At 44.6% G+C, this 16,680-nt stretch overlaps 1 protein-coding gene across 1 annotated transcript in view; it reads left to right on the top strand.

Moving 5' to 3' along the window:
- The window catches only part of CFAP251 (cilia and flagella associated protein 251), a 164,544-nt gene that overhangs the window by 68,246 nt on the left and 79,618 nt on the right, over positions 1-16,680 (top strand). The window contains exon 11 of the mRNA XM_077461962.1: positions 1,214-1,431. Coding sequence (XP_077318088.1) covers positions 1,214-1,431 — 218 coding nt within the window. The remainder of the gene's footprint in view (positions 1-1,213; positions 1,432-16,680) is intronic.

Below are 16,680 nucleotides of genomic sequence, written 5' to 3'. Positions count from 1 at the left end.
AGGTACAAAAATACAGAATGTGTTCAATGTCTTACAGTTTGTTTTCTTTAGAAAGCAGCTACAACCAGAGAGGAAAAGCCTATCCCCCGCCAGCATGCTGTAAAAAAATAACCCCTGCTCTCTGTGTGCAAGCAGTGATCTCTCTGCCAAGGTCTGAAACGCGCCCTGCTGAGTCAGAGTCAGAACTCTCTAACTTGCAGGGAGTGTAACTTAACTTATTGGAGAGTAAGGATGAGGTTTGGTGTGTTTGGATCTTAGTCCAAACCCTCCTGAGTGATCCTGCCAGGAAACTGTCGCTGTACTGGACCAGTCATAAGAGGCATTCACTACATTGCAGCAGTATGTATACAAGCCCCTTGTATACATGGGGCTATGGGGCAGGAAATGCCTTGGATGCTTATGATTGGCACAATACAGTGACTACTTCCTGGTGGGGTTGATTAGGTGGGTTCAGACTGGGATCCAAATACACCTGAGCTCATTCCTATTGGGGAGCTATGTGTTTAATTTAGTAGGGTACAGTTGGTATTGAGTATTCATTTAATTCACCATGTGGAACAGCCCCTTTGTTGTTCCAGTTTTCTGTTCGACACTTTCAAATAGACATCATAGACTAGCCTTGCTCAGTCCACTTGTAAGCTGCAATAAGTAATCCCGTGTTAAACTGGACATGCGTTGTAAGATTTCTTGGGGCAGGACAAGAGAATTTCAGTTGACTTCTTCATCTACACTAAACAGCGTGAATGGAAGAATCTCCCTGCCTGCTATTATAGTCTGACAGCCGTCATCCTGATTGAAAGCCACTGTTGCCGCAGAGAGCCTTCCTGGCCAGCAGAACACAATGATTACTGCTAACGGCTATGGTAAACACATGTAAAAAATCTTGAAAGGCCGGTTGTACCCAAGTTGATCGATGGATCGACTTGCATACAATCAGCCTGCCCATATATGATCGCATCTTGGCCGGTCCCTGCTGAACTGGCCGAACTTCAATCCATCTATGGCCAGTTTAAGACCCTTTATTTCATTTTTCCTTACTTATAGTAGTGTATTATTGGGATTTTCTTCTCTAAATTAAACTCAATATATAAACTCACTGAAATTAGATAGTATGCAGTGTAAGCAGAATTTTTTACCTCCAAGTATTTAACCTGATCACATTTACTTTATCAATAATTAATTCAACTTCACTATTATTGTGTTCTTTTTGCAGACCTTTAACAAAGTTGTGGGAGCCTTTAGCCAATCGGTTTTCCATTCTGGTAATGTAAGATCCTTGACAGCTACATCTGCAGGAAAATTGGTTGTCTGGGAGACCATGAATCCCCCTTCGATCAGAGCAAAAGCTTTCATAAAGCCACATAATAAGAAAGCATTAAAGCTGATGCATCTGCAGAAAGATGCAATTACTGTGCTCACTGCCCATGACAGGTAATGACAACAACTAGACACAGTAATTAAGAAGGCAAAAAACAGTTAATGTTTGAAGTGGCAATTCCAATGAGATATATGTTATGTAAACTAAAAATATACCTCCCACAAAACATTATATTAAACTTACGGAAAGCAGTAACTACACAATAAAGAATATTTATTAATTCAGCACCAATAGCAATAATGCAATGTAATATACAGCATCTAGCCAGGATCAGCTTTTCTGATAAAGATTTTGTTTTAATAAAAAGAAAAGAATAAAAAAGCAGAAAAGCAGAAAAAGCTCACAATGAAACAAAAAGTTTACTTAAAGTGATACTACACACACACACAGACTATATATGGAGTTGTATGGGCTATGGGAGTACCTCATCCTTTGTAATATTTTAAAAGATAGGATTGATGTAACGGACTTTAACGGTACCAGTGAAGGACATTTAAACAAAAATAATACTAAATATTTTTTTATTACAAATTAGTTAAAAAATATTTTACAGGTAAAATAATTTCAAAATTATATGGCTCCAATCAATTTCACCTCTAATCAATTTGATCTGTCATTATTATATAATAGATCTCTGTTAGTACAGTGTCAAGAGGTTGACACGTTTCACATCTGTGCTTCCTCAGGACCTTACATTCTTGACTAAAAACAGAGATTCTGTTCAGAGAGAGAAAAAACAAAACAAAAAAAAACATTATTTGCATTTTGATTATGTGGGAGTGCAGCATATTCATTGTAGCGTACAATCCAATTGGGTAAAAAGACATGCATCGAGGGCTACTCACATCCAGAAAAGGAGCCCTCAAGAAATGGTGTGACAAGTGTCATGGGAGAGCAATCCGATTGCTAATGTCTTCATTCACAGATAAAGGCCTGAAGACCTTGCAGTCAGTTCATCAGCATTACCCCTATATAATCCACACAGAGTACAAAATCAATATTTAATATGCTGAAACCAGGTTACTGAGGTCATCACATAAGAGACAAGCAGGAAAATGTACCTCAATAGTATTGAGAATTTTACACAATAGTGCTGTTTAAACCCAGAGTCCTTTTGTCCCCTTTCAGGATGTTATAAATGAAATCTACAAACAATCCAAATAGTGTGGTATGAACAGAATGATCCCATTCCCTAGATATGAATGTGCATTCAAGTGAGAAGAAAGTTAATTTGAAACAATGCAACAGTGCGCATACTTACCGTCTAACTTGTGACAAAAAACTCTATACCCAGTTGATATCGCTAAGTAACAAGCATCTCTCTTCATATCCTATTCAGTATATGCAGCCAGAGAGTCTATAAGATATAGAATAGTAAAGCCAATAAATTGGAGTCGGCTCCTCCAAACAGCATAGGTAGTGTCAGTATTAGCCTAACCAAATATTCATTACACTCACCTAGATTAGCTCCCACTACACAGCACCGTCTACCAATCCTTCCATCCAAAGACTGATCTAATATAGCCAGTGGTTGGCGCCACAACGGCATCTTAATTACTATAAAAATGTCAGGTGAGAGAAGGAGAGGATGTTCTCAAGCCATAGAGCATCTCCAATTAGCCTCCTTAGTAACAAGAAAATAACACAAAGGCACCGACCACGTTCCCACGCATACGCTGAACCATACTCCTGACCGAAGGCAAACCGAAAGTGTGCGCATGCGCAGTAGAGCCGGCACGAGTATCGTAATATCGGACAGCATAAGCAAAGCTGTCCTATACAGTGCAAAAAAGGCACAATCCTACCGAACCGTGTCCTCATATCACCTGACCCTCGTATTTCCAACCATAGGCAATACAGCTCAAATAGCGCTCTGTTTCAATTGACATAGTAATCTTTGCAGTATAGATGTACCCAGTTAAATCTGATATACTAACTGGTTCCCATAACTGGACACCCATATCTCCCCAGATATCTACACAGACGCACTTGAATATCCCCCGTAACTTGGGGACTATTCCTAAAAGCACCAAAGATAAGGATTTTCAATTGTTCCCTTCAGCTCAGGATCAACCCAACAAGCTAAGTGCCCCCCACAATTTGGACCGGTATGCATACAAAGGCAAATAAACAACCTTTCCTTCCAATCACTTTCCCAGGTAGAGACTGTTTCTGTCTGGCTGCATGGGTGTATAAGTATATGTATGATAAAGAAAGGAAGAAGAAAAAAAAGGGATTATTGAACGTGAACGATGGAAAGGATTTACAGGAAGAGATTTTATGGCCCTGAAAGATGTTATGGATCTAGAAAACGATGCAGGCATGGGGGGGTCTGCAGAGGGGGTCTCCCGGATACACAACCGGGCATCTCCCCTCAAGCACAGTCCCCCATGAAATTTTGGAAAAACACTACAAACTTTCCCCCCTTGAAAACGAATCCCAATATTTGGACATTTCTGTGCCAGGTTACATTGGATATCAAAAAAATTAACTTTAAAGCTCCTGGTGACAATAATATCACTTTTGAGCAGCAGCAGCAGGCAATAAACCAACTACAAAAGAATAGGGATATTACTATTAGGATGGCCGATAAAGGTGGGAATGTAGTAGTGATGGACACAAGAGGATATAGGAAAATGTGCCTTGATACCCTCTCAAATAGAGACTGGTACGCCCTCATTTCTATGGAAAGTACCCATGAATTTAATAAAGAATATGACAGAATTGTCAATAGCGCCTACATTAATGTAATTATTGATAAGGACATTTTTGAGGCTTTAAAGGTACCCTACCTAAGAAGTCCACTGTTTTATTCTTTACCAAAGACCCACAAGAATATTGCTAAGCCACCAATTATCTCTGGAATTGGTGCCAAAACTGAGAAGGGAAGCCCTTAGATGCTTTTTTACGACACCATGTGTTGGAACTCCCATCATACATTCAGGACACCATGGGCTTACTGAGAAAATTATATAACACTGTAATACCATCAGACAGCATACTAGTCTCCATTGATGTGGAGGCACTATACTGTAGCATCCCACATCTACTTGGGATCTCCATAGTGGAAATCTTTCTGAATGAGATGGAGCAGCAAGACCCCACAATGCCTTTGTGGTACAGCTGCTACACCATATCCTGACAAAAAATGTATTTCTCTTATATTCACCGACTGATACAGCTCCTCTCTTCAGCCTTTGGGTTGTTACGCCACCTTTAGGAGAGGACTAGGCATAACATGTTAACATGTAATGAAAAAACTCAGAACTTCTAGTTCCACCCAAGGGGCGGTCCCTTAGGTTACAACCCCTCAGCCTGCCTTGCAGCTTCAGGTTTATTTTGCCTAGTGAAGGAGAAGGACCTAGGAACCCGGCGGGCCCATCAGTCCATGTTTTTTTCTGCAGAAGCTTTGCTTATTGCGCAAGACTACAGATCCTGGATCTGCTATCAACAGCAGGCTGGGTGACAGGCTGGATACCCTTATCCTTGTAGTCTCCCCAGCCTGGCCAGCGAGCGTGTGCAGACCAGAGCTATGTGCTGGGTCGGCCACGACGTACCCCGGCTCCAGAGGTGGTCGGTGAGCATTAATGCTCCGGGGCACACATATGGCCGGACTACTGATGTCTGCGTCACAGTGTGCTGGACCAACAGCCACCCCGTACTGATCGGCGAGTGGGTCTGTGATGGAATGTTTCCCAGCTCTGCAGGACTGGTAAGTACAGCTCTCCGTGCCTCGGTGGGGCTGAGCAGCTGGATATTCAGTCAATTTGGGGGTCCCTCACCTCCCTCTCTTCTCTCCCTGTCTCTATCTTCCCTCTCCCCCCTCCCTGTGGGGGATGCTGCATGAGGCTGCTGAGCGGTGTGTGTGTCAGATGCAGAGGCTTTCCGGGGGGGGGGGGGGGGCTCTCATCTGGGGGGGGTCTGCGCTGGCTGGCTGTGCCCTGATGTGTGTGATGCTCACCCTGGGGTGTGCCTGGTGGCTGTGCCTGTCGATCGCTGCAGCTCTGTTCACCACCATTTCTCTGCCACTGTCCCTCATGGTATACAGTGTCCGCCGCCATCTTAGGTGAGGGCAAGGAGCAGCATGCTGTCCTGTAGCTCGGCAACCTTTTTCCCTGGGTTTATGTCCTTTATACTGGATGCTCGGCGGCCATTTTCTTGGAACCTGAACACAATGTGGAACAGTTCAGCACCATAGGCAGCAGCTCTAGACAGCGCAGTGTGATCTCCTATGCACCTGGGAATTGACAAGGGACACAGGCACTACTAGCTGGACAGTGCAGAACCAGTCAGGGTGGTTAGATTTGTGGAAAAGAGCCGCTCAGCCAACAGCAGTTAGGAGGGTGAGACCATCACTGTTCTAAGTCCCCATCAGGTGGCAGACAAGGTAGGGTCAGCATGGCTTCAGAAACTGGTGTTTCTTCCCCCGAAATCCAGGCAATTGCAACCGGTTCACTTGCAGACCGTGCAGTGCCTCTGGTCGCTTTGTCAGCGTTCCTCAATTTGTTCGTTGCCAAGATGGTGGTGGTGCATGGGCGCAAAGGTGGTAAAAAGCGCCCCTTGCCCCCCGTCCTCTGGGGAGAGCTCTGACGCAGACTTGGGCCCCGCTGAGGCTGGTGACCCCTGTTCTGTCATTTCAGATGACGCTGATCAGGACCGATCGAACAGTGAGGATGAGTCCCCGCCCAAGTCCGTGTGCGACAAAGCGCTTGTTGGAGCACTTATCACAGCTGTGCGTGATACCCTGAAGATTCAGGAGCCAGCAGCTCCTCCTGTCATGGACCCCCCAGTATCCAGGTTAAACAAAGTAACCACTGGCAGTGGCTCGTTCCTTGTTTACGGTTGTGGGGTCGACCATACGACCAGTATTGGCATCCGCACTTGTGTCACAGACACTAACTGAGTGGGCAAAACCGTTGCACCGCGAATTAACAGGCTTCTCCTGTCTGTGTGGAACTAGCAGACCAACTAGTGCAAGGCCTTAAGTACGTTTGTGACGCGGCCCTGGATACCCTTCCTCTGTTATCCAGGGCTTCAGTGTCAGCAGTGGTGCTGAGGCGTCTGATTTGGTTAAAATGCTGGTCTGCTGACCAGGCATCCAAAAAAGCCCTGACGGATCTTCCCTTCCTTGGCGACTGGCTCTTTGGAGCCTCTTTGGATGACATTATTAAGAATGCCACAGGTGGTAAGAGTACTCTATTTCCACAGGCCAGGAAGGCTAAGGAGCCACGCCGTAGGCAAGTGCCCTCATTCTACACTCACAAACGGCTTTTTTGTCCGCCCGAGGCTTCAACCAAGCATCCCTAGCCCGACAGGACGACTTCTGAAGGACCAAAGCATTCCTAAAACCGCAAGCCTAACAAGCCAGCGAGCAAAAGTGCTACCACATGAAGGTTTGCCCCCGCCCGCAATACGGGTGGGGGGGGTCACCTTCAGGAGTTTGCGGCCCGGTGGACCTCTCAGCTGTCCAACCAATGGGTCTGCGATCTGATTTCCTCTGGCTACGAGATAGAGTTCCTCTCTTGGCCACAAAACAGATTCTTCCCCTCCAGCATACCCGTACTCCCGGCTCGCCGGGAGGCCCTTTTGGGGGCGGTAAGGGACCTGCTGAGTCATGGGGTGATTCCAGGGGTTTTACTCAAACCTGTTTGTAGTCCCCAAGAAGGAAGTGGTACGTCCAATCTTTGATCTAAAAGCGCTCAATTACTTTGTGAAAGAACAGAGGTTCAGAATGGAATCAGTTCGCTCAGTAGTCACTGCACTCCATCAAGGGGACTCCCTGGCGTCCATAGACATCCAGGATGCGTACCTGCACATACCCATATGCCTCCGGCTACCAGTTTGAGGCTCTCCCCTTTGGTTTGGCATCAGCCCCCCGAGTCTTTACCAGGGTATTGGCTCCTGTTTTGGCGTTGCTGCGGCAACGCAGGATCACGATTGTGGGATACCTAGATGATCTCCTCCTGAGAGCATCTTCCGCCTCAGAGTTAGAGGAGGATGTGGTGATCACCATGCAGACCCTGCAGGAATTTGGGTGACAGTTGAACCTAAAAAAGTCGGTGATCGTACCAACTCATCGTTTGGAGTACCTAGGCTTACTGCTGGATTTCATGGAAGCGAGAGTGTTTCTCCCTTCAGACAAGTTGCAGACTCTCAGAACTGCGGTAAAAGTGCTGATGAACCGCAGGTGGTTGTCGCTACCCTTCTGCATGCGAGTCCTGGGGCTCATGGTGGCCTCCTTCGAGGCAGTACCATATGCCCAGTTTCACACCAGAGTCCTGCAGAAGGAGATTTTGTCAAAATGGGACAAATCTCCGTTGTCCCTGGATTGGCAGATTCAGGTGAGCCAGTTAGTCAGGGATTCCCTGCTCTGGTGGCTGAGGCCCCCTGCAATTCGGTCCATGAAGTCGTTCCTACCTTTGAAATGGACAGTGATCACAACGGGTGCCATCCTATCAGGCTGGGGTGGAGTAATGGGAGTTCCGTCGACCCAGGGCCTCTGGTCGGTGGAGGAATCCAAGTTGCCGATCAATCTGCTCAAACTGAGAGTGATCAGGCTATGTCTCTCCACATGGTCTATAAGACTGCAAAGGTGTCCGATCAGGATCCAATCACAGAATGCCACGGCTGTGGCATACGTCAATCACCAAGGAGGAACAAGAAGCTTGGCCGCTGCACGGGAGGTCGCTCACATACTTCGGTGGGCAAAGCGACATGTACCGGCCCTGACGGCCATTTACATCCTGGGAGTAGAGAACTGGCAGACGGATTATATAAGTCGCCAGATGCTGGACACAGGAGAATGGGCATTGCATCCGGGGGTGTTCAGGGTACTGTGCCTGCAGTAGGGCACACCAAATGTGGATCTTCTGGCCTCCTGTCTCAACCAGAAGAGATTCATGTCCAGGACAAGAGATCCGTGGGCAGACGCGCTGGTGGCTCCGTGGGATCAGTACCAGCTGATCTATGCCTTTCCTCCGCTGAAGCTGAGGAAACTATTACAGCATGAGGCAAGGTGGATTTTTAAATTAAATGCCACTTGCCCACCAGGCCTTAACGAAGCTCTTAGTTACAAACCATTTTTGGGCTAATTGGACTACTGCTACCAAAGTCCTTGAACCCCTGGGTATATATATATAGGATTGTGGAGGTGGATGCAGCATATTGCAACAATTTGTTAAAACTAGCAGACAAGAGAATAACAAATTCCCTGTTTTTCATAGAACTTTTGGAGAGTTGTATTTAAATGACATGCTATAGTGTCTGTATTTGCGATCTGTAATGATTCCCCTATAAATGGGATCTCTGGCATGGTTACAGTCTGGGGACAGGAGGGCTGACTCTTGGCCCCTTACCCGACCAAGGTGGTGAGGTTGAGGTGGTAGAAGTCTTGGGTAATCCCATTTAACTGGGTACATCTATATTGCAAAGATTACTATGTCAATTGAAATAGAGCCCTATTTGTGATGTATTGCCCATGACTGGAAATACGAGGGTCAGGTAAAGTGAGGTGCCAACCACTGGCTATATTAGATTAGTCTGTGGATGGGAAGGATTGGTAGACGGTGCTTTGCTATGCAGTGGGAGCTAATCTAGGTGAGTGTAATGGATATTTGGTTAGGCTAATACTGATACTACCTATGCTGTTTGTAGGAGCTGACTCCAATTTATTGGCTGTACTATTGTATATTTTATGCCTCATACACACGATCAAACAATCCGGTGAAAAAGTCCGGCCCCCCGTGTGTAGGCTCCGGCTGACTTTTTTTACCCAAAAGTCTGGCGGACTAAAAGTATTTTTGCACTCCAATCTGTCCGCCGGATTCGCATTTCGGCAGACAATCCGGCCGTGTGTGTGCCAGTCCGCCGTACTTTTGAAATGAATGGACTTTTCCCGCCCGGAGAAAAGTCCGCTCATTTTGAGCGCGTCTCCGGTAGCACATGTGTGGGTGAGTCCGCTCATTTCAAAAGTACGGCGGATAGTCCGGCTGACTTAGTATGCCGTATTAGTCCGCTGAAAAAGTGCCGTGTGTGGGCAAGTAGCTCGTTCGGAAAGTCCGGCGGACAGTCCGGTGGAAAGTCCGCCAGACTAAGTCCGCCGGATAGTCTGCTACGTGTGTGTACGTGGCATTAGACTCTCTGGCTGCATATACTGAATAGGATATGAAGAGAGATGCTTGTTACTTAGAGATATCAACCGGGTATAGAGTTTTTTGTCACAAGTTAGACGGCAAGTGTGCACACTGTTGCATTGTTTCAAATGAACTTTCTTCTCAATTGAATGCACATTCAAGGAATGGGATCATTCTGTTCATACCACACTATTTTGTATTGTTTGTAGATTTTATTTCTTACAACATTCTGAATGCTGACAAAAGGACTCTGGGTTAAACAGCACTATTGAGTAAAATATTCAATACTATAGAGGTACATTTTCCTGCTTGTCTCTTTGGGATGACCTCGGTAACCTGGTTTCAGAATATTAAATATTGAGTTTGTACTCTGTGTGGATTATATAGGAGTAATGCCGATGAACTGACTGCAAGGTCTTCAGGCCTTTACCTGTGGCTGAGGGCAGTCTACTGTTTGAAGACATTAGCTATCGGATTGCTCCCCCATGACGCTTGGCATGTCATTTCTTGAGGGCTCCTTTTCTAGATATGAGTAGCCCTCGATGCATGTCTTTTTACTCAATTTGATTGTATGCTATAATGTATATGCTGCACTCCCACATAATCAAAATGCAAATAATGTTTATGTTCTTTTTTTTCTCTCTGAACAGAATTTCTGTTTTTAGTCAAGAATATAAGGTCCTGAGGAAGCACAGATGTGAAACGTGTTGACCTCTAGACACTGTAATAGCAGCGATCTATTATATAATAATGACCAATCGAATTGATTAGAGGCCAAATTGATTTTAGCCATACAATTTTGAATTGATTTTACCTGTAAAATATTTTTAACTAATTTGTAATAAAAATATTTAGTATTATTTTTGTTTCAATGTCCTTCACTGGTACTGCTAAAGTCCATTACATCAGTCCTATCTTTTAAAACAAAACACACACTGTTTAATTTACATTGTCCATTCTATTTCTGTATGTGAATGATGGCACTGTAATTAATTATTTTATTTTGTGTACTTCCGACCAATATGTTTGTATGATGGGGCACGTCCACCAAATATGAATAAATGTCCCTGTGGCCGTGTTACATCTCCAGCACATCTGAGATATGGAAGGGTTAATTATGTGGAGTTTATGGGGTGTGAGGTACCATCTTGATATTATTTTGAATGCAGTCTCTTGTGTGTTGGCGTTGATTGATCCCTTATGGACATACCTATAGACTCTATCCCAATCAATATCGGAAACTTCCATTTGGATATCGTTGGCCCATTTGTGCTGTATTTGGATGTTTTGTTTATCACTATCAAGAAACAACAATGGGTAAGTATAGGAGATGAGATGGCGTTGTGGTTCTTCCTTGGAGCATAGCTCTTCGAAGGAAGTTAAGGGTCTGGACCAACGTGGTTTAAGTTTATGATTAAGTAGAAAGTGACGGATCTGTAAGTATGTCCACATCGGAAACGTCTCCTGTACTGTAATGGATGCCAGATCTTCCCTGGAGAGGAATGTATCATTGCGGAAAAAATGTGATGCTCTAGCTGTAGCATGTGGCCATCCCGACGTCGGGAATGTTGAATGTGTGCCTGGAGTGAAATCTGGATTGCCCCTAAGGGGGGTCATGGGGCCGTTCGAAGATGAAATATTGTGATGAATACAAGCCCAGCGGAAAGAATGCAGTGTCGGAGCTATCAGGGGGTGGGTCTTGTATGTGTGAGATTGGTATTTATAGTTAAGCCATGGGAGAGAGGTCAGTGGGTCAGGTGATAAAGCCTGTTCAAGACGAACCCAGTCCTTAAACGGGGCATGAATATGCCAATCAATAATTCTAGTAAGGTGGCAAGCCACCTGCTATTTGTGGATATCTGGGAGACCAGTTCCTCCCTTTAATTTAGGTATAGTTAGTTTGGAAAAGTTTATACGTGGGCGGCTTTTGTTCCAAACAAACTGTGTACATAATTTGCGGTACGTGGAGAAGAAGGTGGGAGGGAGTTTTATTGGGATAGTCTGTAATAGATACAGAATTCTTGGTAAGATGTTCATTTTGAGTATCGCCATTCTACCAAACCAAGAAAATCGTTCCGGAGACCATTTCTGAAGATCAGAGCTAATCTTCTTTAACAGGGGGATATAGTTTTGGGCATATAGATCCGATAGGGAAACTGGAAGTTGAATGCCTAAGTAAGTAATAGCTGTAATTAATTATTTTAATAAGACCTTTTTTTCTAATCGATATACAGCTGTCACATGGCCTAGATCTTTTCCAGCCTGTCTGCAGGAAAACATAAGCAGGAGAAGCTTCTAGTCCTCTGCTGCTGGTCACATGTTCAAAATGTAAAAAAAAAAGTGTTTTAGATTAAGATATACTTTATTGTCATTGTATACATTCAACAAAATTTATCTGGATACTCTTTACAACAGCAATACATACTTCTCAACAAAATCACACATGCATACTCCTAGCACATGCCCATATATCTATTTAAATATAACAAAATATAAAATGTAATTTCAAAAATTTTAATTCCACATTCCAAAATTGCTGTGCCTGGTGGGGTTATGGACAATACAGCCCTAGGGAAAAAAATGATACTTTAAGCGATTAGTGTGCGTTTTAAGTGTCCTAAATTTTTTCCCTGGTGGCAACGGGACAAAAGCATTGTAACTTGGATGGGTTGGATTACTACTAATAGCTTTTGCACGCTTTTTTAATTGGCTTGCATGTGCTGTGTCCAAATCCAGTAGCTCTATTCCTGTGATCCGCTGTGCTGGGTTTTTTTTTAAATACAAAAAATAAGTAATTTTTAAAATTGTTATACAAATATACAGTATCTCACAAAAGTGAGTACACCCTCACATTTTGGTACATATTTTATTATATCTTTTCATGTGACGATACTGAAGAAATTACACTTTGCTACAATATAAAGTAGTGAGTGTACCGCTTGTATAACAGTGTAAATTTGCTGTCCCCTCAAAATAACTCAACACACAGCCAATAATGTCTAAACCACTGGCAACAAAAGTAAGTACACCCCTAAGTGAAAATGTCCAAATTGGGCCCAATTAGCCATTTTCCCTTCCTGGTGTCATGTGACTCATTAGTGTTACAAGGTCTCAGGTGTGAATGGGGAGCAGGTGTGTTAGATTTTGTGTTATCGCTCTCACTCTCTCATACTGGTCACTGGTAGCTCAACATGGCACCTTATGGCAAAGAACTCTCTGAGGATCTGAAAAAAAGAATTATTGCTCTACATAAAGATGGCCTAGGCTATAAGAAGATTGGCAAGACCCTGAAACTGAGCTGCAGCATGGTGGCCAAGACCATACAGCAGTTTAACAGGACAGGTTCCAATCAGAACAGGCCTCGCCATGGTCGACCAAAGTAGTTGAGTGCACATGCTCAGCATCATATCCAGAGGTTGTCTTTGGGAAATAGACATATTAGTGCTGCCAGCATTGCTCCAGAGGTTTAAGGGATGGGGGTCAGCCTGTCAGTGCTCAGACCATGCGCCGCACACTGCATCAAATTGGTCTGTATGGCTGTCATCCCAGAATGAAGCCTCTTCTAAGGATGATGCGCAAGAAAGCCAGCAAACAGTTTGCTGAGTACAAGCAGACTGTCATAGGATGCGCACGGGTAAAGCGCTCTGGCGCACAGCTGTGTGCAATAGGAATAAACGAAAGCACAAAAGCACACACACACAGGGTGTGACCCCTCGCTGACCTATAAAGGAAGTGAGGTCATCCAAACACACTGCTGGTTTGTCTTTAGCTTCCTGTGATTCCCACGTCTGTCCCTGTTATCTGTATTACCCGTTGTGACCCGGATTGCCTTATCGACCTCGCTGATCTTCTCCTGACCCGACCTCTGGCTTGATCTCGGACTCCCGCTTTCTAAACGTGTTTGACCCTCAGCCTGCATCTGGACTTACCTGCTGTCTCCTGTGTTCGACCCCCGGCTTGTCTTGGATTATCCTTCTGTCTCAGCGTTCCTGGTACTTGTTGTCTTCTGATCTGGACTGTGTTTGACCCCTGGCCTGTCTCCTGGATTCTGTCTTTGCCTTACGGACTTGCTACCTTTGCTTCTGGACCTTCCCACGGGACATCACCTTTCAGCTCTGCTCAAGCTGCCTGCTGATCTGCTAGCAAGTGACTGTCCTACTGGTAGCTTGTGCCTCTTGGTGCAACCACCTTCTGTGCCACCTTCAGGGGTGGTCTGCGCCGAGTCGCAACAGCGACCGCTCTCGGCATCTTGGCCTCGGTGAGTACATTTATATGATACAGACTAAGGACATGGATTACTGTAACCATGTTCTGTGGTCTGATGAGACCAAGATAAATTTATTTGGTTCAGATGGTGTCAAGCATGTGTGGTGGCAACCAGGTGAGGAGTACAAAGACGAGTGTGCTTTGCCTACACTCAAGCATGGTGGTGGGAGTGTCATGGTCTGGGGCTGCATGAGCATTGCTGGCACTGGGGAGTTACAGTCCATTGAGGGAACCATGAATGCCAACTTGTACTGTGACATTCAGAGACTGGGCCACAGAGCAGTATTCTAGCATGATAATGACCCCAAACACATATCCAAGACGACCACTAGCTTGCTAAATAAGCTAAAAGTCATGGACTGGCCAAGCATGTCTCCAGACCTCCATAAACTCTGGTGAACTCTATGCCCAAGAGGGTTAAGGCAGTGCTGGAAAATAATGGTGGCCACACAAAATATGGACACTTTGAGCCCAATTTGAACATTTTCACTTAGGGGTGTTTCCAGCGGTTTAGACATTAACCACTTCAGCTCCGGACCAATAAACACCTTAAGGACCAGAGGTCTTTTTGCAATTTCGCACTGCGCTGCTTTAACTGGTAATTGCGCGGTCATGCAATATTGCACCCAAACGAAATTTGCGTCCTTTTCTTCCCACAAATAGAGCTTTCTTTTGATGGTATTTGATTGCCTCTGCGATTTTTTTTTTTTGCGATATAAATGGAAAAAGAGCGAAAATTTTGAAAAAAAAAGATATTTTCTTCTTTTTGTTATAAGAAAAATCGAATAAACTAAATTTTAGTCATACATTGAGGGCAAAATTTATTCAGCCACATGTCTTTAGTAAAAAAAATGTCAATAAGCGTATATTTTTTGGTTTGCGCAAAAGTTATAGCGTCTACAAACTAGAGTACATTTTCTGGAATTTACACAGCTTTTAATTTATGACTGCCGATCTCATTTCTTGAGGTGCTAAAATGGCAGGGCAGTACAAATCCCCCCCAAATGACCCCATTTTGGAAAGTAGACACCCCAAGGAAATTGCTGATGGGTATGTTGAGCCCATTGAATATTTATTTTTTTTGTCCTAAGGGATTGAATAATGACAAAAAAAAAAAAAAAAAAAAATTTTTTTACAAAAAGTTGTCACTAAATGATATATTGCTCACACATGCCATGGTTATATGTGAAATGACACCCCAAAATACATTCTGCTGCTTCTCCCGAGTACGGGGATACCACATGTGTGGGACTTTTTGGGAGTCTAGTCGCGCACGGCACCCCGAAATCCAATCACCACCTTCAGGATTTCTAAGGGTGCAAATTTTTGATTTAACTCCTCACTACCTATCACAGTTTCGAAGGCCATAAAATGCCAAAATAGCACAAAACCCCCCCAAATGACCCCATTTTGGAAAGTAGACACCCCAAGCTATTTACTGAGAGGCATGTTGAGTCCATGGAATATTTTATATTTTGCCAAAAGTTGCGGGAATATTACAAACTTTTTTTTTTTTGCACAAAGTTGTCACTAAATGATATATTGCTCACACATGCTATGGGCAGAAGTCAAATTACACCCCAAAATAAATTCTGCTGCTTCTCCCGAGTACGGGGATACCACATGTGGGGGACTTTTTGGGAGCCTAGTTAACTAGCTACCTAGCGACACTAGCGACACTGATGCAGCGTTCAGAAAAATTATCGCTTAGTGACACTGGCAAAAGGGGGTGAAAGGGTTAACTAGCGGAAATCAGGGGGTTAAAACCATTATTGGGTAGTATATCGGGGTACCTAGCGCTATAAAAACCTGGCGGTGAACCTAAAAAAATAACTAGCTACCTAGCGACTGTAGCGACACTAATGCAGCGATCAGAAAAACGATCGCTTAGTGACACTGGCAAAAGGGGGTGAAAGGGTTAACTAGCGGCAATCAGGGGGTTAAAAACATTATTGGGTAGTATATCGGGGTACCTAGCGATATAAAAACCTGGCGGTGAACCTAAAAAAATAACTAGCTACCTAGCGACACTAGCGACACATGCAGCGATCAGAAAAATGATCGCTTAGTGACACTGGCAAAAGGGGGTGAAAGGGTTAACTCTAGGGGCAATCAGGGGGTTAAATCTTTATTGGGGGGTGATAGGGGGCTACCCTGGACCTAACACTAACTGTCCTGACAGTTTTTACTGTCACAACTGACACTGAATGCATTGATCAGTAAAGAAATGATCAATGCAATCAGTGACACTGTGACTGGGGGGGGGAGGGGGGGCGGGGGGGGGGATCGGGGGGCGATCGGGGGGGGGATCGGGGGGGGTTTGTGTGCCTGTGTGTACCTACATGTCAGTGTAGTGTTCGTGCAGACTTACTTTTACTCTTCTCCTCGTAGTCCGGTCAAAAAGACCGCCCCGAGGAGAATGACATCACTTCCTCCTTCCTGTGTAAACAATACACAGGGGAGGAAGCTTCTCATTGGCCAGGAGCGATCCAGAGGGGGTGGCCGAAAACCAACGGCCATCCCCTCATCACGGAGCGCTCCTGGACCGAATCGGACCGCCGTAACCAGCGGGAGGGGGTCCGATCGGACCCCCCACCCGCTGGAAGGCAATCACGTAGATGTACGTGATTGTGCCTGCCTGTGCCATTGTGCTGACGTACAATGGCAATACGGCGGTCCTCAAGTGGTTAATGGCTGTCTGTTGAGTTATTTTGAGGGGACAGCAAATATATACAGTATATATTTTATAAGTAAAACTCTCCATATTACATCTTGTCTTTGCCACTTCCTGTTACTTAATGCCCCATAATCAACAGCTGTACCCTTATGGCCTGTAAACACGATTGGACATTCCGTCAACAAAATCCATCAGATTTTTTCTGACGGATGTTGGCTCAAACTTTT

This window comes from Lithobates pipiens, unplaced genomic scaffold (assembly GCF_037356315.1).
Source record: "Lithobates pipiens isolate NorthernLeopardFrog02 unplaced genomic scaffold, aLitPip1_a1.2 Scaffold_3, whole genome shotgun sequence".
In the NCBI taxonomy this organism is placed as follows: domain Eukaryota; kingdom Metazoa; phylum Chordata; class Amphibia; order Anura; family Ranidae; genus Lithobates; species Lithobates pipiens.
Note: the sequence above shows the minus strand (reverse complement) of the source record. Positions and strands in the feature narration are given on the sequence as shown.